At 38.7% G+C, this 27,050-nt stretch overlaps 1 protein-coding gene across 4 annotated transcripts in view; it reads right to left on the bottom strand.

Annotated features, from left to right (window-relative positions):
• Positions 1–4,584: 4,584 nt before the first annotated feature.
• The window catches only part of ect2 (epithelial cell transforming 2), a 108,145-nt gene continuing 85,679 nt past the window's right edge, over positions 4,585–27,050 (bottom strand). For 2 of the 4 annotated variants that reach the window (XM_033620789.2, XM_033620791.2), the window contains 3 exons: positions 23,737–23,871; positions 20,878–21,418; positions 4,585–6,003 (listed from right to left, as the gene is read on the bottom strand). In XM_033620789.2, the coding sequence (XP_033476680.1) occupies positions 20,909–21,418; positions 23,737–23,871 (645 nt within the window). In that variant the 3' untranslated portion in view covers positions 4,585–6,003; positions 20,878–20,908. The remainder of the gene's footprint in view (positions 6,004–20,877; positions 21,419–23,736; positions 23,872–27,050) is intronic. The other 2 variants (XM_033620792.2, XM_033620793.2) reach the window with 1 other exon arrangement.

Genomic DNA, 27,050 nt, shown 5'->3' with positions numbered 1-27,050 from the left:
TATTCGCTGGGTCGGTGGTGAAGTGGCGCACATGACTCGTGCTACGGATGGACAGACAGACAGACACGTATCTTAAACAGGTAATACATCTGGCTACATCTTTCCCACATAAAATATCTGTGATCACCTACACCCGCGTGCGTAAAAGCGCACACAATTCCGTGTCCTTTCACCACGGATGCTGTGATTTGATGGCCCGGTACTCATTGTAGCCCACTCTTAGATGTCGGAGCGGAAATCAGTTTCTGTGAGACTTTTTCTGATTCACCTTACGGCCTATTATGCGTTTCTTTGCCTCCAGTTTCATATCAAACCATTTACGCTTCACCTCTGACATGGTTCTTTGTACCACGGAGACAACATTAACAGCATCTGTTACCTCCCTCCAGGCCTTCGCTTTGTCTGTCCCTGTCACACCACTACTAGCTAACTGAAGAAAATAAAATGTTTTTTCTTAAGTCCACTTCACCCAAAATTATTTCGATCTCCGCTTCGGAAAAATTCTTTTTTCTTTCACTCTCTTTCTTTGTTTGCGCCATGACTGACAGGTCGACTGGATGCACCTACACCTCCTTATATGGTGGTCATTGGCTATTCATGGGCGGGGATTTATGCTAATTGCTGATTACCGGGGGCGCGCTGTTTACGATCAAATCTGAGTTTCCCGCGGCGTTCCTGAATCCGGAGTAGGTTTTTAGTAGAGTAGGCTTTTATGTGCAAATCTACACACAGATTTACTCACTTTTCATGAATGAGACCCAATGTCTTTAAAATTATGACAGTGGCCTCAATAATTCTGACAGTATGGCTTTCCTCGGCCTCTGGGGGAACACGCCTCTGCTTTCAAGTTTACCAGGGGAGTTTCCATAATCTAAAAACTCTTAATCCTCCTGTATAGTAACCTCCAAGATTTGCTCAAAGTTAGGCTAAGTTTTGGGTCATGGTTAAATAAGAGAAACTTTGACTGAAAAGGAAAACTTCTCTCACAGTAGAGGACTCCTTTACATTAGATAGGTCCAATCTCCACACCCTCACTTTCCACTGAGGAATTTCAATGTCAAACTACTCTCTCTTTCTAGTCTTGTCTCCTCTGTGTAATCTGTTTATAGAGGGGAAATATATTTCTGTCATATTCATGCACAGAGCAGAGTATTTGTCTAAGACATCTATCTCAATTACAGTATTTAGAGAGACTGGCCTGTGTATTAATTGTAGTCTGTACCTTAGTCTGGGACTGTGTCCTTCATGATGCTACCTTGAAGTCAGCAGACCCCTACCACTTCAGCTCCAGCCCCCCTACCTCCTGCTTTTAGCCCGTCTCCCTTTTCGTTTCACCCCTAAACAGCCAGTCAGAGGCACTTTGAAGTGAAAGCAAAGGCAAATATGAAAAGAGTGAGTGTCCTCCTTGAAGAGGTGCCTTTTCATTGTGGCTATTCCCCAGTCTCGCCTTGCCTCGGGCCTGCATGGCACTCTACCCCAGTCACTAGCTGGCAGCCTGGCACGTCCTGTGCTTTATCCAGGAGACACAGATTATCTTCTAATGCTTTGAAGAGGTGTATGTGAAGAGGACAAAACAAGAGCACTTTCTTCCCGGCCCTCTGCTGTGTCATAAATACTAATGTGGCTCAATTTAAAGGCTTGCCATTCAAAACACACCTTGACACAGTGTGAAGAAGTCAGCTGACTTCGGGTTAACTAATGTGATTATAGTTAAGTTAAAGGCAAGAGGACACACAGCGAAGGTCTGGCTGTGCAGGAGGTGGCTGAACTCACTGTACAGAAGTGTAGCACTTTTCTAATTACAACTTGTACTTCTTTTGACTCACTTCTTTATTCTTATTGTTTGGTTGTGCTGTACATGAGTTTAGTTGTGTCAAAGTTCAGAAAACAACTTTGTAGTCTCCTTTATTAGATCCTTACAAGGCTCCTCAGGGCTCACATGGTAGGAAAAATAACTCAATGTGTAAATCAGTATGAATGGTTTTGTAACCTGTGCCCTCAGTTTCACAATGCAAACACAGCTCCCCAGGGATTTAACCTTTCAATTTTCTAATTTTGACAGCATAACTTCTGACAACACATTGGTAAGGTCCTAAGGGATGACTGTTCGTAGTTGTAAATCATCTGCTGTTCTCCACTCAGCACTGTAATGTCTTCAAGCTCATTGGACCTTATTCACTTATACCTTCTTAAGATTTTTTCTTATATGTATTCTTAAGAAAGATCCTAAAAAAAATCTGTCTGATTCATGGCGTGTTTTTAAACCCTACAACTGTTCACACTTGCGTTCTCATAAGTTAATTGTGCATGCAAGTTGACCCTATTAAGCATTTGCTCCGCAAATTGTCATAAAAGGGCATGAGACTGCAGGGCCTTGTGCACACCAGTGGCGATGTTAGGCCTGGGTGTCCGAGGCTTCATTCCCAAATGTTTTATCAATAGTGCCAGATCTAAATATATAGTCTATATGTATATTTCAAAAATAAGATTAGGCCTAATAATACAAACAAATACCCCCTTATCTAATAATCTGTCATTCTCGTCATGCATTGAAGCCCCCAAAATTAATATATCATTGATCAAAAACACAAGTTTTGGGTCAAGCAGCACATTTTGTGTGATCATTTCCACACCTGCAAGAGAGAGAGCACACAAGTAAACACTTGTTAAAGACTTTCTTTAATATTACACATTAATAATCATCTAGGAATTATACATCATCATTCATTAGTTGATTATATTTTGTATTTTTAATCTGAGTCTTCAAAGTAAGTAAAGCAGACTAATAAATGTAATGGAGTAAAACGTACAGTGTTTCCCTCTGAGATGTAGAGGAGTAGAAGTATAAAGAAGCATAAAATGGAAATACTCAAGTACAAGTAGCCTACCTCAAAATTCTCTAGATTTTAATGATAGCAGCAAAGTATTCTGTTTCTACTCAATACTAATTACTTCCAATTACTCAAATTTTTAAAATCACAATTTGTAAATAAGACGCCAGAGTGCATGTAAAAACATCAAAATAGAGCCTTTTCAAAGAAAATAATTATTGGGAGAGGATCCTTGGACCAGGCTATGCCCCATATGTCCTTAAATTCTAGAAACGCCTCTGGTGTACACACAGAAACTGAAGAAGATGAAATCGAGAGAATAAAGTCAAGAATGCAAAAAAAAAAAAAAAAAAAAAAACCCTGTTTCGCAGTGCAGGGACTTCTACAGAAAGTGAACACCAAACCAGCTGTCATATTTAGCAGCATCAAGGGTTGATAAAAAATAAATAAATAAAACAAACAAGATGCATGGGATGCTAAAAATACACAACAACCCGACCCACGAACTGTATGCATTATAATAGCACAACTGTCAGGACTGAGGACAGGGACGAATGTCACGGCACTCTCCACGTTGTGTGTCTGTGTTTAGAGAGAGACAGAGAGAGCGGGGTGAAGGTGAAGATGGACTATTTAATGCAGTGTTTCTGTAAGTTATTAACTTACTCTGAATGCTGCTTTGTCACTCTGTCCCACCCGCCTGATCTGCCTGCGATATTTATTAGTGCAAAGTCACTAATTATTAAAGGGTATGATTCCCATTACCACAACTGATGTGAATTAAAATGCGAGTGTAGTGCTTATGTTTTAAAGAAAACAAGCAAAGTTGCACATGAACACACCAAACTGAACTGTATGTTCTACGCCTGCATGAGAGGACATACCCTACAGCAGACCACATAAATCTGTCATCGTCATTTAAATAATGGAAAACTGGAAGACTGTCTTGACACTAGTTGGCCAGTTAGCACAATTACAACACAATCCAATGTTTAAAGAACAGAGCATATTTACCATGTGCCAGTAAACAGTAACACGAACCATTAGGGCAAAAAAATGTACTATTTGGTAGATGTAAATGTAGATATTGTAACAAGGTTTAACAGGCACTTCAATACTTTTTTTTTTCATCTTATCACTGTCAAAATCTAACAAAAAAGCTTCTGGTTCCTCAGTTTGGCCCATTTCTCAGTATTTGTGGACTGACTTTGCTGGTTCAAAAGTGAATTTGAAACAGCAGCAGTTTCCAAGGGAAACTGGGAAAGTGCACTTTTAGTGTAGGGGGATCCAGAATCTTCTGAACCAACTCCAACATCAAATGAGCAAGAAGTACAGACAAGTACTGAGGAGCAATCATGAGCTTGCTTCAAAGTAGTATGCAAATCACAAACAGGCCTTCAAAGATCCCAAACTCAAGTGGAAGCTCCAAGACTATTTCAAGCCCCACTGAAGCAGCGTAATTGGTTAATTATCAATGATATCTAGTCTTGCAAATAGGGATGGTTTCGGCAGAATTAAGATCAGCTTTTACAGGATCGGAATTAACATTGTCAACAGAATGAACCTGTTGGTGTGTTTTAAGTGTGCAGACACACACAGTACTCCAGGACATAAAAAGGAAATAAAATTATTTATTTTGACACAAACGACTTGGTATATTGAGTCAGCATCCCCTACAAATAAACTGAATTGTTTTAAGAATGTTCTGGTGATAAAAGACAAATACACCGGAGTAAAAAAAAAAAAAAAAATCTTAACGTACATGTTTAAGTGCATTTAATACAGAGATGAAACAACAGGAGACCATTGGAGCTCACTGAAAACAGCATTACAGAAAAAACAGACATACACGCAGAAAACAACATAAATAGCAACAGGAAAAAGAAACAGAAAAAAAAAAAAGGATTCTTTAAGAATAAATATGTACACTGACGCAGCCTTCCTTCTTAAACACACACACAGATACGCACAGACACACTTTAAAAAGATCTTTTAAAACATCAATGGCCGTACAGGGAACAAGAGCAGGAATGCTTTTTGTTCTCCTCAACAAATCTCTAAAGGATGCCAAATACAAGCTTTATAAAAGCTGGAAGCTATCATAGCTTTAAATGTTGAGGATGGGATAATTACCATATTATTATATCAGGTGAAATTAAGTCTACCCCACTAAAATAAAACATTTAATGTCAGTTAATATAAAGGTCTCTTACTGAGTAGGTTAATTTAAAAAAAGTCTCAAAGTAAAGGGCAAGAGAAGTCAACCCTGTATCTTTAGTATGTCAGAAACACAAAAAGTTTAACAATCTGCATTTGTTATATAGAAATACCTAAACATCTCAAAATTAAATGTTATTTTACTTTACCAAAGCACAAGGAAATAAAAATAGCATCCAGGGACACCTGGGGACAACTCAAAGTCCCTATTTAAAACTGAGAGAAAAGATGTGATTTTTATTTAGTGTTAACACTTCCAACAATGGTAACCAACCAGGAAGCTAAACAGGCAACTTATCAACACAAGATTTGATGAAGTATATTAACAAATAAATCAAAATAATCCATTAACAACTGCAGACAAAAAGCAGAGCATCCTTCATCTTTTTAAGGGTAAGGCAAACTTACATTCCAATGGCGACCACACAGCTGTAGCCCCTAGCATGGTGCAGTACAGATCCAATTAGCTCTTAGTAAAACAGTCTTAGTTCAAGCATTGTGCATTTGGAAAGATACACCATACTGCCTTGTCAGATGTGGGCGGTATCAGCTGAATGCATCACATTAGGCATCAGATTGACAAACAACTGGTTTATTTTTTAACCCTTCTGGGCCCAAATTTCAGCTGTGAAGCACTCTAACAGTAGCTGGACGATTGTGAATTTTTCAGTGCATTTTTCCAAATGTGGCTAAATGCCACTTCCTGTAGGTTTGAAAAATCTATGAGGAGCTCCAGTATAGACAAATGCTAGTTTGCCATAATTTACAGGTAGCTTTAACTTTATACACATACGCCTGTCCGGTTAAGACTTGCTGTTAGCAGCAGTCAAGGTAAAGATGGTATGACTCCTGCTGGTGCTCCCAATCAGAAAAGGTGGGTGGTCGAACGACTGAATGTGTGGTATTTCCTCTCAAACATGGAAGGCAGATTGACCATGGAGGGAGAATGATGTGCCTGTAAATAAAACAGAAGAACAAATAAGAACAATGGATGTGAGGGAGAGGAAAGAAAAACCTGAGATAAAATGTTAATACCCAGTTGTGTTGTTAAATGATCACTCTTCACATTAACACTGACATCACTACAACAACGTCCAACATGACAAGAAACATGAGCAGTCAGAAGATCAAAACTCCAGGTTTGTCATACTTTTTTGGGGGGAGAAAAAAAAAGGTGAAAGATACAATTATTATCCCAAACTCTCCACTGTAAACATTTTCCAGCTTCCTGCAATGACCTAATTTACTTACTTAGTTCCACATGAAAACTAACAAAAAGGTAGTTTAAGGGGACATGGGGGAGAAATAAAACAGATGACTAAAAGTTTCCATGAGTCTCCATGCTCACCTCCTGCAGCAGTGCAACAAAGGGCTTGGTGAAGGTGAATATAGTCTGAATCAGCGGGTGTGGTGATTATTTAATACTCTCACAGTCATTTACATCACTGGTCTCATGGCGCTGAATCAGCTGTGCCACCGTTAAAAGTGATAATGAGCTCTGCAAATGAAAAGCTTTGGCCTACCTCAGGAAGAATGATTCAGAATGTCACTAAATAAACACACATGACCACAAATGTGCACCTACAGTCAGATAGAGTATAACAGTAATAATTTCAATGTATCTCACCTCGTACATGATACATCATAGTTGTGCGTTGGCCCTACACATAGCCTATGCACATTGCCTACATCGCTGTCAGCATCGCATATTATCGCTCTGCAGTTACATCTCCAAAACACTAGTAGGCAGCGGGGTTTTTGTAAAGTTTTGTAAGGTAAGGTTTTGTCCTGTAAAGTCTGATTGACTAAAAACACACCTGAAACGTGAAACATGGCTTCATGGCGATAATTTTAAAGAGAAGTACACAAATCGGCTCCACTGTAACTCATAAGAATCACAGACAAAGCACCTGTCTTTTGCTGGACACATTTCCCTACAAATGCAACATGTTGACGTTATTAGCACAAGCCTATGGCACAGAGTGATTTCTACATTGTAGAAATTAGCCTAGCGGCTAGCAGAGTATGAAGCCAGGAACAACAGCAACATTAAACAAAGGTAATGTTACAAAATTCAGCTCCATTACAACACAGAAGGTTCACCAACAAAACAACAGTCTTGTACAGAAAATATTATCCCTACAAATACAGTACAACATTCTAACTATTAGCATAAGCCTACAGCATTTTACATTGCATAAATTAGCATAGGGGCTAGTGGATATTTCCTCTACTCATATGAAACCTGGATAAATTACACACAGAACTTAAATTGCTGTTTTTTGGAGGCTTTATTGTCTTTTTATTGAATTTATTGTTCCTTACCTGTGAAATAAAAGTAAATAAAAGCTTTGTTTCCATTGAGGGAAATGGCTTTCAGCTAACAAAAATAAACACAAGGTAAGCATTGCCACAGCGTATAGTTACATTTCTGGGTAGGTGCATGTCAGGCTACGGCATAGGGTACACATCTACACAGAGCCTACGCCACAGGTACAACATTGATTTGATGCAGAGGTATAAATCCCACTTTACACAACAGTGTTTGCAGTGCAACATACTCCAAGGATAAATCATGAGACGCTACTTTTGCTAAAAAAGAAAGCTGATAAAGATGAACCCTGGTAAATGAACGTCTCCTTCATAATAGTGTCCCTGGGATGGGTCCTTAAACCTGGAACTGAATTATACTAAAGCTTTATTTAAGAGCCTTTATCACGTTTAACAGTGGCACGGCTGTTTCAGAGTCAGAGACCAGTGATGTAACTGGCTGAGAGAATTTTTAATAATCACCACAACCTGACAACAAGCTGATTCTGACTATATTCACCTTCACTAAGCTATAGATATGGAAACATAGCCGCTGGATTGTACGTTAACAGCGCTGCCATACTGGAGAAAGCAAGAACTGCCAGTAAACAAATGCAAGTAAACAGAGAAGCTGCGGTTCTGGATAAAAAGAACTGTAATGTTTATAGTTCTCAACCAACTGCAGTGAGTTGTGTTTATATTCAAGGGTTTATGATCCCCGTGCAGTAGGGAAAAAAAGTTCGGTCTCCACTTAAGTTGAATCTTGATTTTAAGGCTCTAATTGCGGTCAAAAGCTCAAAAGAGGAGTGTGTGTTTGACTTACATGAACTGAATTACTTATGTGGGGTGAAATAATCCATTTTCATGGGGAATTGTAAAAACTCGTGTTTGTCAAGCATGGATTTGGCTTATTTTTCTTGGTTAATTACATGTAGAGCTATCCCGATATAATTTAACAGAAGTGATGTTAGACAACTTTTCAACTAGCTAGCCAAAGCTGTCTGCTTATCATTAACTCCATGATCATAAGACAATATAGTAACTTTCACTATGCTCATTTTAGAAAGACAACCACAAGAAAACATGTTTTGTTAATGTGCGCTTAGACTGGTTCCCGTCTATATCCAGGTACAATCCTGAGAAAAGAAAGGCTCTCCAACGTTAGCGCACTAGCTACGCTAGCTATGACTAGTTACTCGCAGCAAGGCACAAATGGTCCATTGTCCATATAATCTAAACAAAGAACACGTTTTCTTGTGGTGGTCTTTCTTAAATGAGCAGTGGATTAAGTTACTATGTTCTGCGATGATCAAGGAGTTAATTAGCAGAGTGATGCTAGCAAATTTAAAAGTTGTCTACTTCCACATAAATTATCTATAATATAACATATTATAATATATATACATCTCTGCAAGTATTAACCAAGGAAAATACACCAAATCCATGCTTGACAAATGTGAGTTTTTACAATTTTTTGACAATTAATTAATTTTACACCACGTAATATTAATGTTAAGAAATTCAGTTGTATTTAAGCCGAACAAACAGTCTTTTGAGCGTCCAGCAGTGATAATAGCCTAAATATCGAGATCAATTTTTTGCCCTATTACATGCAGATCATTAGCCCATAAATAATCATTGCAATTGGTTGATAAATACGAATGTTATAGTTCTTTTTATCCACAAAAACTGCAGCTCTTCTGATTACTTGCATTTGGTTACAGGCAAGTCTTGATCTCTCCAATATGACTGTGTCACCCAAATGCAGCATCTCTATGTCATCAGCATGTCTATTCACCAAGCCCTTTGCACGTTACTCTGCTGCAGGAGGTCTGCATGGAGACTCAAAATATATCTTTGGAAAACACAAAGTTTTGCATAACATCACAAAAGTTCTGTTCTTTTTTTTTATCACCCAAATAATTTTTGCTTATCCATATATTTTTTCTCTCCTGTGTCTACTGAGGGGCTCTTACTAAACAGCAAACCTGCATTAATATTTCCTGTGTACTTACTTTTGCTTTTAGCTCCTGGTTGTCGGACTGCTCGTGTTATTGTCCCATTAGACTTTATTGTTGTAACGCCACTGAAGAGCTCAGCAATTACTATGGTGAGTACGTTATAACCGAGCGGAAAAACTAAAAAACATAGAGCATGTTGCAATAAACTAAAATATCCTCATATATCCTTGAACGCCACCTATGTGGTTACCAGGAGGAAGGTATTACTATATAAATACAAGAAAACATGCGTGCATGTGCGAACGTACTGTATGTTTACTAGGTGTTCACCATTAAACTCACTTTGATAACAGCGTCCTAACTCCCTTGAAATGTGATCTTTTAAAAGCCAACATAACACGATAAGTTGTGATGTGGGCCATCAGCTCAGTCACAAGAAGAAAATGTTGGCTTTGTACATTTCTGCATAAATATGCTACATTTGTATGTTTTATACATATTACAGAAACATTTCTAAAGTGATATAGTACATCAGCTGATAATCATCAGGAGGTAGAGGGGATGGTGGATGGCGTGATACCCAAGGTACCCAAGGCTGTTCTTTTCTGAAAATGTCAATGTGCAACCTCGTTCCATGGACGAAAACGAGGTGTAGACAGCCTCTGTGTCACCGGTGATGAGGAAATACAGCGACTGCTCAGTGGAACAGTGAATGAAAACAGCCCCGCCCACATTTAGGATTTGTCTGTGGTGGAAACGCCAAAGGGACCCAGGGTCTAAGTACCATGTTTGAAGGGTTACTTTTGTTTCCAAACGTACCATACCAAAAGCGTTAGGTGGAAACAGGGCTTTTCAGCACATGTCACAGTATTTTTTCATTGAGAATAGTGCCATGAAAAGCTGATGTTCTTTACTGAGACAATTCCAGTTGGGGATTGTGCCACTAAAACTGGATATTTTAAGTCCAAACATGATCTTTTTTGAACCATAATCAAGTGATTTTTGTGCCTAAACCTACCCACACATTAACCACAGCGCTGCTCAAATGTAAAGAATCAAAGTTTCAATGTATCTGGTAGACAATAACGTACAAATGTAACATATCTGGGGTTTGCAGAATTGCACAATGCCAGCCTGGTGATTGGGTTGGAGCCCTCTAGCTTGCAGTCAGGAGTGTGTGTATGTGTATGAAGGGTAAGGTTGGTTTATATGCTCCAGCCTCATTTATAGTACCGAGTGCAGAAAGACAAACACTGTTACTAGGGCCTCTATGCCTTCAAAGCCAAATCTTGGCGCACGCACGCAGGTCTCTACAAGCATTACAGCACTGTTTCTCCTGCCCTTTGTATCAGCAGATGAACAATAACCAGTGAATGGCAGTCTTGATTACATGTTAGTAAGTGGTGCTTGAGGGCTTCAAAAACACAGAGCTGAATGATCCAGCAAATTAATGGGCAGTGGAGGGGAAGGCTGGGTCAAGGGCAGTCCTAGTCACAATGCAAACATGTCTGACCCTCATTACACACCTGATATAACTAAGCTTGCATGCTAATGAACACTTGTTTTGTGCAAGTGTGCATGAACATGTCTCCATTTCAGATTCAGTCAGCGCACACACTCAAACACACATCAACAGATTGTCCCTGCTTCCAGTGATATTATTGGTGTCATGTAGATGTATTCGTGCCCTCGACACTAAAGTTTATCCAGATGTGCTTTTTATTGGAGCGAATTAAGAGGGGCTGATCACAACACTGCCAGGGTAGCCTTTTATCAGCTCTGTGGGCTGTACATCAAACCTGAGGGCGCATCACCGGTTTAAACAGTCAATGACAGACTGCAAGAAGAAAGCAGAGTGAAAATACCATGCGAGAAGGAAGGTACAGTAGCCCCAAAGTGCTTTTCTAAACACTGTGGAAAGATTTAAACAATTTATAAAGGTATCCACACAGTCTGAGTGAGCACCTCTGCCAATGAGTTGGTCTGAGCAGGTGGAAATTCAAGTAAATATTATTGAAACAAGGGTGATCCTGCTTCCAAAATCTGAAAGAACTACGTTTACATATGCACTAATAATTCACTATTACTCCAAACATTATAATATTTTGTCATGTTAACAGCATGTTCTGTCTAGATCTTCCGAATTGGGCCTTTTTCTGAATGTAACATTTTCCAATTAAGACATCTGGGAAATACCTGTATTATTCAAGTTTTAAAACAGGGTTCATATGGACATTATAAAATGACATACACAGACTTTCTCTTTCTTTCTCAAGCACTCATTGTGTTCTTTTATTTAATTTAATTTAGGGATGTAAAATAATTGCTGTAATTGCGAATAATTAATTACAGCCATATTTAATGCACTATGTTTTTTGATCGCGTTAATCTCATTTTCAATCTCTAACTTTACTGTTTCTGTATGCCACAGAGTTGCCTTTTATAAAATCTGTCTGAAGGCGTAGATTTTGCTTCTTTGTGCTTGAGTTGTGGGAGAGCTGCAGCGCTACAGAGCAGAGCCCAGCATCAGCATTGATGATTGTCCCCTGCAGTGGTGGTCTGCTCACTCAGGAGCCTATGAAAAGCTGTCTGCCCTAGCATGCAAGTATCTGGCCTCCCCGGCAACCTCCGTGCCTTGTAGGGTGACCAGACATCCCGAAAAATTCGGGACAGTCCCAAAATCCAAGCAGTTGTCCCAAATCCCGAATCCTGCCCCGAAAATTACACTAGAGCAGAGTCTGGAGTAGTTATTGCCTGATAAAACATTAAAAACTGATCATGGTGGTTGAGTCGTCATGCAGCCCCCACCAGCTGCACAATGGCTGCAGCAGTTCCTACATGAATTATGGGTGATTTGCACGTTGCAGTGCAGCCTCTTGTTCTAACTGTTCAAAACTGTTCTATAAACTGATACAGCTGTAACGAATGTACCAGGTGTCTTTCATTTCGTTAGCTTTTATTTTCTATTAAGTTTAAAGGACATGTGCACTTACATTGATTACTTTCATAAAATAAAATGAGAAATTGGAAAAGAAGAAAAGAATTTGGAAAATTTTTAAAATAAAAATGGGGAACTGATCACAGATGTATTGTTTCTGTGTGTTTTTACATCTATTGTTGCGTTAATTTGCAGCTATGTTTTTAATGAAGCTGACATGTCATGACAGTCAAGCACCCCCCTGGTGGTCGAGACTGAAGGTTGCAGCACTCTATATTGGGACTAATCTCAAAAACAACAGAATGTAATGGCTAGGTGTACTGCATCTGTGTTCAAGTGTGTTATTGTTGAAAACAATAAATATGACTTTATAAAGCCGCTTTTGTAATGTATATCAATCTTTTGATCATCTGCCACAATAATGTAATGAATTTAAATGAAAATACCTCAAGTTGAGGGCTTTTCTTGGCAATTTTGAGATGAGATTAAAAAAGAGATTAATTAGATCAGTTAATTACATAATTAATTACTCTCTCCATTTTTTAAAATGTCTTGACAGCACTAATTTAATTTTATCATTTATTTGTTTCCTCTTTACATTGTGCTTCTGTAGTTCCAGGCTTTTGTCTGAGTTGCCCAGTAGCAGAAACTACCTGCGTCTGATCTTGCAAGCTGGTCAGACAGAACATTAAAAACACACACATAGAAACAGTAATTTTAGCATTTGATTATTATCAATTTCATTTTCACTTTTTGATTTGTATTTGACCCCTGAAATTTATTCAAACAGCCTTATTTCACACACTGCTGACTGGCAACACAGAGTCAGGGTGCATACTGCTCTCCTCTCTTGAGCACATCAAGGAGAACTCAACACATTTTTCTTACAAAGGTGCGCTTTTTGGAACAGTTCAATAAAGGAAAAAACATGCCTGGCCATGCCACTCATGCATCATGTAACCAAGTTCAATTATGACAGACAGTCTGAAATCCAATTTAAAACACATCAGGCTACAACACCACCTTATCTAATTTATATTTATTATCATTATTTAAAATACGGAGTGGGAAGTAAATATTGCAGCCATCAAGGTCTGCTGTCTGTTCATGGATTACTCATTTTGTGGCTGTAATAACTAATCATCAAACAACACTTTAGGGCTGGGCGGTATGACCTGAAATTTATATCACGGTATAAATCGAATCCCTTCACGGTAACGGTATATATCGCCGTATAAATTTAAGTGTAAAAGTTATAATAGAAGTGTTTCTGAATGGGTTTTGTAGTCCCTTAGCAAAGCTAAATTGATAAAAAAAAAAAAAACAACAACAACAAGAAAAGCAAAGATATAATGTATTTTTTAGAGCAATTATTGTGCAGAATGCAGATCTCAAAACTCAAAATTAAAACCAAGCACTCTATGGTGCAAAATGTCCCCTGGGATCTATATCAAAAGGTAATTTCCTTCTTTTAGCAAAATCCTAAATGACTGAGTTGTGTTTTTTCCACCTGGACCTTTATGCTCTGCCATTTCTCCTCTAATCATCAGGCTGTAACCTGTCACAGGCTGTTATGATACCACAACTATCACACATTCACTCCATATGTGAATGTGTGATACCACAACTATCACACATTCACATATGGAGTTTTTTGTGGAGCCCCTAGCGTCACATAGGTTTACATTACCAAAGGTTTATGACAAACTCTCTTGCCGAAAACCAACTCCCGTGTGCGCACGGCGAGAGAGGAGAGGGAGAGACGCTGTGCTGCTGCCAGAGGAGACGCTGAATGAGTTCCCTCTGAGCGGTAAGTCGCTAAACGGACGTGAACCAGCTCCTCTTGCTCCGCTGTCTCTGTGTTCGCAGCCATTTTCACGCTGAGGCAGGTGCGATGACGTCATTGACGATAGGACGGTAGAGCGCAAATCTCTACCGTGGGCCAAATTTATATCATTTCTACCGTCTACCGCATATACCGTGCAGCCCTGCAACACTTTATTTAAAGTTTAGAGAGAGGCTAATTTTCAGCTCTTTCTTACAATGTGTATTTTAAATATCAAACATGCCAGGGGTCTAGCTTTTCTATATGTTGCTGGTCAGCTTTCCCCTTGCTGATAATTTTAATTTAGGTATTAAGTAATGCCTTTTAGCAATTTTAATTCACCAATGAATGATATAAGAAATACATCTCATCTAATTCAAATCTAATGTCCTGTTATCTGTAAATTTAAATCTGTGTGCAGCTCTGCTCAGGTCAGTGTTGCTTTCTTCATCTTCTGCCAATATTACATGAAACATAAAGGTGAAGGTGTGTTTTTTAAGGCCCATGGGCTGCTTATTTTTTTTCTTCTTGTTTGTGCTCAGTTAAATAAAAAACAATGTTTTTATGTCTACCTTTCAAGCAAATGTTTGATACTTAATTTAGATGTTCATTTATTTACTTGTTTGTGTGAATTTGTTTCATAGTTTCACCTATTTTATTAAGAATCAGGGTTACTCTGGCAACTGATAAACCCACTAACAAACCTCCGTAGGTTTTGTCCACACATGTAAAAGCTTAAAGGGATAGTTCAAATTTTTTGTAGGGTTAAGTAGGGCTGTATATGGTACATATCCATAAACAGTGACTGTCATGACATGTCAGCTTCACTGAAAGTATAGCTGCAAATTAAAAGCAACAATAGATGTAAAAACACACACAGACTATACCTCCGACCGCGGCAGCGGCTGAAAATTATAGCCTACATATTGAGACATACAGGTATACATATTGCAAAACTCTGTAAAAGTACACCAAAGCATACATTTTCGTTTCCAAATATTTATTTGAAAACGAAACCATTGATACAGTCAATAAAAAATTTTTTTGTTAATAATAAAAAACGAATGTAATCTCAACAGTGACCGCGCCAGCCGTGTGCGTGCATGCGTGCGTGTTAGTATGTCAGAGAGGAGGAATATCAATAAAAAAAAAAGTTTCCACTAATTATTTCGGTGTTTATTTCTTTTATTCTCAAGTTTTTTTTCATTAAAATGGGTAATATAGCCAACAATATTATAAACCAAAAGTTAAACTAATTTATTATTGTAGAATGTATTTAGCAAATCACCACTTTCTAAAGATATTTTTTTGGGGGGCTTTTTAGCCTTTAATGTATAAGACAAGCGTGAAGGGGGGAGAGAGAGAGAGGGAATGACATGCAGCAAAGGACCACAGGCTGGAGTCGAACCCCGGCCGCTGCGGCAACAGCCTTGTACATGGGGCGCCTGCTCTACCACTAAGCCACCAGCGCCCCGCAAATCACCACTTTGAACTGGAGACACAGTGCAGCAGCCAAAAAAAAAAAAAAAAAAGGCATTATAAAAAGCCGACAAATAGTGTTAATTAATTGACATGAGACATTGGAGAGGATGTCAGTCCTATTCTATAGTCTGTAATACTTTTTTTATTTTATCATAACTTCTCGGAAATTACTCAAAAATGCATTCTTTGTGTGCTTCTGAGCACGCGGGCAGCATAAACAATGAAGTTACATATGATGGTCTGGCAGATCGTTGCGGCGCTTGGAGGCAGTTAACAGTGACAGTTTTTTCAGCAGCCATTTTTCTTCCTATCAATAACCTGTGGTTGAGGCAGCTCCAGCTCCAACTCCGGCATCAGAGCCTCTGAGCTACAACGATAGATGCATTGGCGCTGTCCGTGGTGCTTTACACTAGGACCACCAGGATTACAGCGCCCCTCCAAGCGCCGCAGTCCCGCTGGCTGGCACGGTCACTGTTGAGATTACATTCGTTTTTTATTATTAACAAAATGTTTTTTTATTGACAGTATGAATGATTTCGTTTTCAAATAAATATTTTTTTGCAATATGTATATAGCCTACCTGTATGTATCAAAATGTATAATTTTCAGCAGCAGTCGGTGGTATAAATGCTCAGAAGTGTAGTGTGTTTCATTTTTGTAACTTAAAGGCTTCAGAAGACACATTTTTAGGAAAAGTCATAGGAAGAGAAGCTTGTAGGTTTTATCTAAACAGAGTTATTTGCATTATAAAAACTGTCGCGGCGGCTCTAGGACAAGTGCACTTACATTGATCACTTCCATAAAATAAAACAAGAAATTGAAGATTGAAAAAATTGTTAAAATTAAATTAGGGAACTGATCACAGATGCATTGTGTCTGTGTTTTTACATCTATTGTTGCTTTTAATTTGCAGCTATACTTTTAATGAAGCTGACATGTCCTGACAGTCAAGCACCCCCCCCGGGATTCCGGCAGCCAATCAGCATTGAGCTGCAAGCGACAGGACCCAGCGAAATACCGCTCCAGATAAGATTTCTCATCTCAAGCTACGAGCGAAAAATCGCTCTGTTGCTTGGAGCCCGAGCGATTTTTCTCCTGGGCGAATATACGCTCAATCACATGTTTGCATTGACTTTGTATGTAAACTCGTCGCTAGCGAAAAAAAAAAAAAAAAAAAAAAAAAAACAGGTCCGGTGTGAACACACCTTCAGTGGAGTCTGGTGGCTTTGATGAGAGCATAGATGTGGAACTCAAGCCTTTACAGGCTTTCCCGTCAGAACAGGCTGTCTGACACAAAGGTAAAGCGGTGAAAATACCCTTTATATAGTATACACTTAAACTGATGTAGAGTTTTTTAGGTTGGACTTTTTTAGGTGGCTAGACTACATTTTGTTGCTGGGCAATCCACAGCAGTAGATTGCTGTACTTAGCCTGCTTCTCCAAACTGGAGGCGTGCCGACTGACATTTACTGTATGTAATGCACTAACTACAGAAAAGTACCCCATTCAACCCCACTTCAAAAAAATCCCACTCATACCTTCAAAATCACACTGATGCAAGAGTAAAATGGGCAAATCCCAAAATGTTGTGTTCGTTACTAGGTTGCAGTGGGGAGGCTCTCAAGACAGTAAAAAACTCTCTCTTCAGTAATCTATCCCCAAGACGGAGAATGAACTGTACTGTGTATGTCTTACTTGTACTGTGTGTATGTCCTAATTTTCTGTTAGTTTTCACTCAGTCCTTATGTAAGCTATTTGTTCTTGTCAAGTCTTCATGTGAGCAGTGATGGTCACCTCTACAGCCCAAGACAAACTTCCCACACGTGGGACAATAAAGTTAATCTTATCTTATCTTAAAAGGGTTCTGTATGGTTCATTGTGAAATGGTTTAATGATCTCCAAATTGAAATCACTGTCATTCTGTTATGTCAAACCCCATTTCATAAACATGAATCCCTTTCACACTGGTACAGCACTATCCACATGACTGGGAACAGGTTAAATGGCTGAACTGAGTACACTGAGCAGCTCCTCAATCACAAATGGTTAAAACGGAGCACAGCTATCATGTGAACTGAACCACAAGTTAAAGCTAAGATGAGAAGTCAGTCCGGCTCCCATCAATACATTGACATTTTAATTCTAGTGAGCTGTTTTTGTGTAAAGTAGCCAAAACTTACAAAGAGCACAGCATCCAAAATCAAAGGCATGCCTTGACATTTGGATTTTCACTCCTGATATTTTCTTTAACCAGCACTTACATTAGTCCTTCAAGTTCTTTTTTAAATAAGCTGCTTTGATTGAAACAAAGACCTCTAAAAGCTTACTTCAACTTAGTAACACCTGCTGATTTGAGTAAACAAAACTACTCTTTATAATAATAAAGGATCTGCCTGTACTAAACAGTAATGTGGTAAACACCTGACAGGAAAATAAAACTAAACTGTATGTGACAGCATGCCTTTAAAGCTGTAGTTAGTAACTTTAATAAAAAATAACTTGTGTAATATTTGCTGACACTGTCACTACAGTCACAGAGCACTATATGAATGATAATCAATGAAAAAAAAAACCCCACATACCTCTGCTTACTCTATTGCAGTGTAGCATTTCTAATGCAACCACATGTTAACAAAAACAACCGGTCAGAGTCGAGGAGTCTGTGACACAGCTGTCAGTCATGTCAATCACAGCCTGTGAACTCAGGTCAGACTGTCAGACTAGGCAGCACCGATTAAATCTGAATCAGGATTCTCAGGGTTTTCCTTGGGATTTTTCGAGACCAAGGTGGCAAAGGCCTGTGGCGGGGGGCATCTTGACAGCTGTACTTTTAGATGCGGTCCCCCCCTCTATTAAATATGAAAGGAGGCCCCCACATGCTTGAGCTGCTGACTTGTATAATCAAAAAAGACATGTCCTGTGATTGTCAGCCTTCTATGATTATATCTACCCTTTACAGCAGGCACATTCTGACAGCTGAGAATATTACTGTCAGGTATTGTCCCCCCTCTATTAAATATGAAAGGAGCCTGAAAATCACAGGACATGTCTGTTCTGATGATACAAGTCAGTGGTCCTGAAATGTGTGTTTCTCTTCTATAATACACATTCTACATCTCAGAGGCGACGTCTTTCCACATACGGGCTTCCTTCGCCTTTCAGACTGGGCAGAGCTCCATGGGAAACACTAAGAGAGACACACTTGCACGCCGCTACGGCGTCGCTCTGGGTTCCAAGTGCGCATGACGCGTGTCTACATTGAAAGTAATGGGTTTGTGTGCGCAAAAGATACATCTGAATGCCCCCCATGCACACACACATGATTTAACCAAGGCGGTGGCCAAAATCACTCAGGCAGCCTGCTTTTGTACTAGATAAGCAGGGAAAACCCTGATTCTGTTACAGTATTGCCTGTTTCTTGCCTCAAATGTATACAGAAACATATTTTAGTGTCCTGTTTAGCTGTGATATGAGAATGCTGGTCTGCCTGGTTGGCCGCGCTTAGTACATTGGTTGACCGTCTCCAATATGTCAAACTGGGTCACAATCTCAAAGTGGCATTAGAGAGTCCTCAACTCTGATTTAGGGCTGGGCGACATAGCTTAAAACTAATATTGTGATATTTTCAGGTTATTTCACATTACATTATATGTATCATGATATTTTGAAATCTCCTCTAAAGTACTGTGGACTACTAAAATACGAAATAATTAAATGAACTACAGTTTCAATAAGTTTCAATAAAATAACTATTGTTATAATAAAGTTAAATATAGCAAAGTTATAATAAAGTTAAATAAAGTACTGTTATAATAAGGTTAACTAAAGCATTGTTATAACTAAAAAAAAAATATCAAAGTAGAACCACTGGTGCTTTTATTTGGAAGCACCCAGCTAGTCTTGGGCCGGAAGTGTTGATGTATTTGCTTTGAACTTGAAGCTTCCGGTCAACAGTTTGATGTTTGCAGTTAGCACAAAATTAAACTGCTGTAGCAGTGCCTTTGAAAGTAAGGTTGTATTTACTGTGAGCTGGAAACAAACTCACAGTTCTCCAGTTCATATCTTAATAGTATTTGCAAGTCCCACTGGTGCTCCATGGTTGCAAAATGCAACTGAGTATTTGCAGTCTGGTGTTCTACATTTCCAAAGACACACGGTTTCCCTGGTCACCTTATCACTAATCTCATTAAATTAAACTATTACCGTGGCACTGTTAAACACGATGATTTGTTCATTGTAAACTTGAAACAAACTAACAGCTTATATTTGCAAGTTGCAGTGGTGCTCCATGGTCACAAAATGTGACTAAATAGTCGTGGTCTGGAGCCCTGCTCACACACTACACTTCAAGAGAAAGTAATCTGGATGCGCAGAGGGGTGTGGGTGATGTATTAGATTTTTGAGTCTTCCATTATGTGTGTGTGTCTGTGAGAGGGAGAGAGCAACGAGAGAAAGCAAGTGAGCTGAATTGCTGAAGCGAGTCTCATGCAGATGGCTTTAAAAAATGGTGTTAACATTTACACTCGATGTTTGCGAAATGGTCATTTTATATATCCAATGTGGCACATGCAGCGATACACTGAGTTTATTTTATTTATCACCTAACCCTACTCTAATTGGTTGCTTTTAGTGCACGGTGGTAAATTCTAGTGAATGCCATTAGAAGCAGTAGGAAAAGGAGGAGGGAAATTATTTTTTTCCCTGAGTATCTCATGTTCTCCTTTCACAATAAGAAATTAAGTTTCAGCAAAATTGAAACAAAATTATTTTCATAAAGTTACAAACTGTAGCTTTAAAGGAGCCTTTTTCCCCTGAGGAAAAGCAGGCCGACACCTGGACAAACCTCTCCCCAGCTCCACATCAACTCAGCTCCATTATACCATTTTGTGTACAGCCCACTATTAATAGCAATCTATGAATGAGTGAATATTCCCAGCCACCAGCGACCGTTAGTAACCCGGGTGATTTGTAAGAACAGAGCTATTCCAAATCAACCCTTAAAATCTCTGCCCTGTACACCTATGCCAATCTTATGTGGGGAGAAGCATTACACCCACAATACTTAAATATTTTTAACCCCCTCTCATCTTATCATTGGAGTTCAGCTGTATAGCAGACTCTTATTAATCTGATCCATCTTTGTCGTGGGGGCTCAGCTTCTAAGGAGTTGATTTGGGACTAGAAATGCACCTGTGGCATTTGGATGTTAAAAGGCCAACATAGAGTATACAGCAGGTAGTGAAGATTAATTTGACATTAAAAATGGTAGTAGTGCACCCCTAGTTAAACTAAACCACAATAATGTTTGCTCACGTCAGATTCCAGCACTGAGCTTAGCGATGGTTTAGAGCAGAGTCTCCCTGCGAGGACTGGTCAGGGCAGCCTTTCGTGGGTCCAGGGGGACTTGGGGATCCCTGCATGACTTGGAAAAGGTCCCGTCTTTGACATTAACCAGCTGAGGTGCCGGAAACCTTGGCTGGAATCCTACAGGGGGTAGGTGTCTGGACACATGCTGGCTAGATTTTGGATGGGAGTTTTTGGAGTTTAGCTGAGTGGAGTTTTGGGCAGCTGGAATAGAGCTGGAACGGCCTGAATTGGCTTGTGCTGGTTGGGACAATGACGGAGCATGAAGAATGGACTTGGGTTGTCCAGTGCTAGGGCAGTCCGGGCAGAGGCTTTGGCTAAGTTTAGCGCCAGTGTTAGGGCCGAGGCTATGGGATGGGCTGCAGGGGGTGCGTATACAGACAGGGACTCTGGCTCTGACAGGAGGATGGTCCAGAGAGTTAGAGCGCTGTACCACAGCACTGCTCTTGGCAGTATCACTCAAACTGAACGTGGAGGCAGAACGAGACATCTGGAGTGCATAACAGAGGGGAAACACATATGGAGCAAGGATTTATATATCATGAAAAAAAAAAAGACAAAACATGATGAGACAGGCAGAGAATAGACATGCTGAAACAAAATCAGGGAGAGAGGATATTTTCAGAAGGTAACACAAAAGATAGAAACACTTGTCTTCATGTGAAAGAGTGTATAAGGAAGGGAGAGAGAGAATGAGTATCTCACAAAGTAAGACAGATGTTAGAATTTAGGTTTAAGTAGAGTGGGAAAGAGACATCTGCAGGGGTAAATTTAAAATTGCACACTGAACTGACTAATACTATAGCGGGGATGCACAATAATATTGGCACGTCATTGATATCGCCTGATATTGCCCTAAAAATGAACTATCAAAATCGGTCAACATTCTGATAATAGCAGTACATCACCAGTATCGGCCAATATCAGCTTTAAAAGTAACTATAAGAATGGGCCAACATGCTTTTTCTTATTTTGCACAATGAATGAATATTACATACATGAAAAGAATTGTATTTCATGTCTCCATCTGCTGGTGGGCCATCATGGTAAGAGTATGCATGCATAATATTATGTTAATTCCACTACGGAAGAGACTTAATGATCACTAAAATTAGGTGGGGGAAAAAAGTGGATATATCCATATCAGTATTGTTTAATGGCCAAATAAGTTGTAATATATCGGCATAATATACATCAGCAAAAAATCCAATATCGTGCATCCCTATACTGTTTTTTTTTTTTTTTTTTTAATTCACAATGCACACCTGTCTACACTGTTAAAATAACAATCAAATCAAGTATCTGAACACGGACAGCTATTGTCCAATAAAACCAGGGGCATTTCATATTTTGGGGTTACAGGTTATAAAAAGACCACTAGCCTGTGTAGCATTTCCCTGCTGTGTGGAGCCAGTTGAATGCTACTATATCAGACTGTGGGCTAATGTTAGCAGCTGTGTCCTGCTCTATTAGATTTGGGTGAGTTTACATTAACAGGGGTCATCACTGTTTTTTAGGCCAAGCACCCTTTAGCTTAGGGGTAAGCAACCAGCGGCTTCAAAGACACATGTGGCCCTTTAGCTTCTTGTGCTTTGACAAAAAAAAAAAATATGAAAATGAATGGTGTTTTTTAAACATTTTCATTTTTTGATTTATTATTGTGTAGGCCTAAAGTGATTCTTACATTCTGTAATTGTAAAAATGTAAACATAATAAAATGGCGGGAAATCCGAGGTGCTTGGCGGAGGTCTGCGCTCTCCGAGTGCTCTAGTTATTACTATAATATCATTACTAATATTAATGTTATTATAGCTATTGTCATTACTGTCTGTCCTGCATCTCTCTCTGTCTCAATTTCTCTCTCTGTCTTTATGCATCATTTTGTCATGTGGATTACTGCAAATTTATTATGTTGATCTGTTCTGTACGACATCTATTGCATGTCTGTCCGTCCTGGAAGAGGGATCCCTCCCAATTTTTTTTGCAAGTTAGAGGCTTTTCTGGGGGGTTCCTTATCTGCTGTGAGGGTCAGAAGGACAGAGGGATGTTGTATGATGTAAAGCCCTGTGAGGCAAATTGTGATTTGTGATATTGAGCTTTATGAAGAAAACTGAATTGAATACTGTCATTGAATAAGGTTATAAGTTAGATGAATGATTTATGATTTTAAATTCTAAGTAGTGTGAATAATGTCAGAATTTGATTTTTCCTCAAACCTCTTGACATTTTCCCCTCCTCCCCGACTTCATGTCCACTTGTTTAATGAAAATACAGTATTATGAAATTAATCATTCAAACAGTAGCCATAACACAAAATGTGGGGGGAAATAAGTATGGAAATCACTAAAATTACAGTGCAACAAAACTGAAAAGCTGAAAAAGTTCAAGCACATTTAAGAGCAGAAACCATTATCTGCTTTCTAATCAAGCTACATCAAAACGACTGACACTGACTGAAAGCTGTTCAATCATGGATTGATGGAGAGATCAATGGCCTGTTTCTCAGCAAAAGGAGAAAGGAATGGAGAGAATAGACAAGAAATGAGGAACAGATGGACAGAAAAATGGACAGAGAGATATCCAACAGCCACCCAGTATTAATTGTGATATGCTGTTTATATAAAACAGACAAAGTAGACACATTTTGTAAAAACTGGGGAGAAAAAAAAAAAAAGAAAGAAATTCAGGAAACTTATCTTCATTATTAACACAGATAATGGTCTTTCAATAACAAGTAACTTAGATATTAGAGAGCATATTGTTTTTTCCCTCAGTTTTCACAATGTGTATATAAACAGAAGAACTTACCGCCAGTGTGGAGCTGCTGCCAACGCGGTTTTCACAACTCAGCCTCTGGCTTTTCTCTTCTGGAGTACTGCTGGCCATGAAAGCCCTCTGGATCACACGCTTCGGAGTCTTCGTGAAAGAAAATGCTCTCGTCACCTTGCAGACACAGACACACAGACAATCTTAGCATGGTACTGTATATTGTGTGTTATATTGTGAATTTTCAGCCACTTGATTATGAGTATCTGTAGATAGAAACATTTTTGTCTCTTTGTACTTAGTATCTATCACTGCTGAGGCCAATCTTACAACTTTGTTTTTTACTTGTTCTGAACACAGTGACATAACACGTCACTTACAGTACTATCTTTACCAGGCATTACATGGTTATAACAACACACTAAAACATTCATTAACAGAGTACAGTTGTACATTCTATTTATTAAAAGGATAATGAGCCCATTCAATGATAATAATAATTACGATATAAAACATCAAAATATGTCTATGGCAAAAGTCTTCTTTCTATATGGTTTAGGGATCGTATTACGGCTAGGTTTGCACTTAACAACTGGTAATGCCAAGACATTGTCTTTAACTTGGTTAGTCGTCTTCAACACTAACCAGTGCGGATAACGATGGAGTTTTTAAAGATTCAGTGTGTTGAATTTAGGGGCATATATTGGCAGAAATGGAAAATAATATAATAATCATATTTTCTATAAGATATGATAATCTGAAAATGAGAATTGTTATGTTTTTGTTAGCTTAGAATGAACTATTTATATCTACATAAGGAGCGAGTCCTCATCTATGGAGATCACCATGTTGCACCGCCATGTTACTACTGTAGCCCTGAATGGACAAACCAAACACTGGCTCTAGATAAGATTACATCTTGACGGATTTCATTTATCTAACTGAATTCAAAACCCCATTTGTGTTTTTGCACCGGTCACTGTAGTTAGAGGCCCCTTCATGATGAGCAGCGATGGAAAAACAGATTTTTTAACGTGAAACTGCTTTATTTGGTATTTCTTAGCAGTTTAAATCACGGGGTGTGTTTATTTAGGAGAAGAAGAGACCTCTGTGGATATTTCGGTTCCCAGTGAAAACCTTCTGAACGTCGGGGTCTTAGGTTATCAGAGATAAAAGGTGAGCACACATTAGCAGGCGCAAGGCTCACGGCCATCTCTGACGGGCCAAACAACATTGGAGAAACACTAAAGGTGGGGGGAAAAAATTGATACAGCAATATCATATCACCACAGTGCCAAGTATCAATTTTTCTTATTCAAAAAATTATCAATATTACAAATACAAATTAAACTTTAGGTAGCCTACTAGAATAATTTAATCAATTGCTTTTTCTGTCTAGTAGATACATTTTGCTGCTGCTGCTGCTGCTGCAAAAAGGCTGAAGTGAGATGAACTGAAGACTGAAGACTTTATGTTATTAAATAAAAGAGATGTTGACAAAGTTTTCCTTTGGAGACATAATTTACATTACATAATATTTTATTGTAATACTCAGCATATCATCACATATTTAAAATCACAATGGCATTGTATCGTGACTTGTATTGTGAAAATATATTATAATATATATGATAAATATACCTATTCAGTGTTGTTACCAATTTTATTCACTGAATCTGTTTGTTGGAGAGGAATAAACATTATCTGTGGATAATGCGGCTCCAGGTAAAAACCTCCTGAATGTTTGGATTAGAAAAATGATGAGCACACATAGCAGGCATTGCACAAGCTGCCCATCCCCAACATCCCAAACACTTGTAATGTGACACTGCTTTATTCAGTGTTTTTACCACTTTTAATCACCTGGTCTGTTTGTTTTGGAGATGAGGAGACCACTGTGGATAACAACAGTGAAGGAATTCTTACCACTGAATCACCCTCAAGCTCACCTACTGGACTTTTAAAAAAATGCGATAAACTCATTACATACATTAATGTTTATTATATTTCAAATCTGGTAAGTAAGAGACAAAGAAGATAAGTTAATGGGACATTTTACAGTTGAAAGAAAATACATCTTAACAGTACTATGTAAGAGTCACACTGTTTCTAAATGACCTCAACATATTTTTGCCATTTCTCTACTGACATTTCTTGTAATTAACTGACAAACACACATGTATATACCCAAATATACGCAATAAGCTATTATCTGCCAACACCTCAACCTGGCTGATTCATCTGTCAGGCTCTATAAACAATTGATATTGTTCATTTGTTAATTAAATGAAGTTGCAATTTTTTCCATTCACTTTATCAGGTAACCTGATTGCTCAGTATTAAATCTGTAAACTGCAGTGATTTTTGTTATTTGATTAATCTGAGTAAGAAAAATTGTTAGGGCGTTGTTTCACCACAGTAGTATTATAAAGTTCAGGAATGCATTTACTGTCATACCAAAACGTGGACCTTAAGTGGAAAAGAACTTAAAGATGAGACTGGCAGAAAAATGGGGAGCATTGTAATTTGAAAGGGGCCATGTTTCTGTACTAGTTTTAAAAGGCTGGTGTTAAGCTATGAGTTTCCCTGCTATCTTCAATTTCACAAAGTTATTAGCCTTTGAGACAGCTACTGAGAAGGATCAGCATCTGACAAGTCATGATTTTTTTACGAGGCCAAATATTTTTTCATCAGTAGTACTATGATATGCTGTGATTATATGTGTCTGTTTAGTTGTCACTCATAAAATGAAAACATGCAAACCTATTTCTTAAAGCGATTACAGCTGTTGACCTAGCAGAATATGTAGCCATTTTTTAAAGTAACCATACTCTGAATCAGGAAAAGCAGATAGCTTTTTAACACCAAGAAAAAGAGAAACTGGTAGAATGACTGGGGAGACAGTCTGCCCCAGAGCCTTTCCTTAATCTCTTAACCTTCACCGCTCTCAATTGTTCCCTCAAATGTTTCTTTAAAGTCAGATAAACCATTTTTCCACATGCTGTTTGACAATGTCACATACTATATCTTTGTCTGCTTGTTCCAAAGATTCTTTCAGGCAGTATTGTGCTTATTCTCAGTTAATATTCAAATCCTTTAGCTGCCCTCTCTGGATGAGCTGGAAAGAGCAGCTACAGAATCTGAGGCAGATTTCAGACCCAGTCCATTGTTTTATTACGGCACAATGACATCAAAGGGAAACGTCTGCACTAGATGTCTTGTGCATGATTTCTTTCATGTTTCTGTGTAATTCAGCATGAAATAGTTTGTAAACTGTAGTCTAGATAATGAGGTAAATATGCAAAGTCCTGTCTGTCTGAACTGGGGCTTTACCCGAATGAGGACATTCGGGTGGA

The sequence above is a fragment of the Epinephelus lanceolatus genome, chromosome 6 (assembly GCF_041903045.1).
Source record: "Epinephelus lanceolatus isolate andai-2023 chromosome 6, ASM4190304v1, whole genome shotgun sequence".
NCBI classification, from domain to species: Eukaryota; Metazoa; Chordata; class Actinopteri; order Perciformes; family Serranidae; genus Epinephelus; species Epinephelus lanceolatus.
The sequence above is the reverse complement of the archived record's forward strand: the minus strand, read 5'-3'. Positions and strand labels throughout refer to the sequence as shown.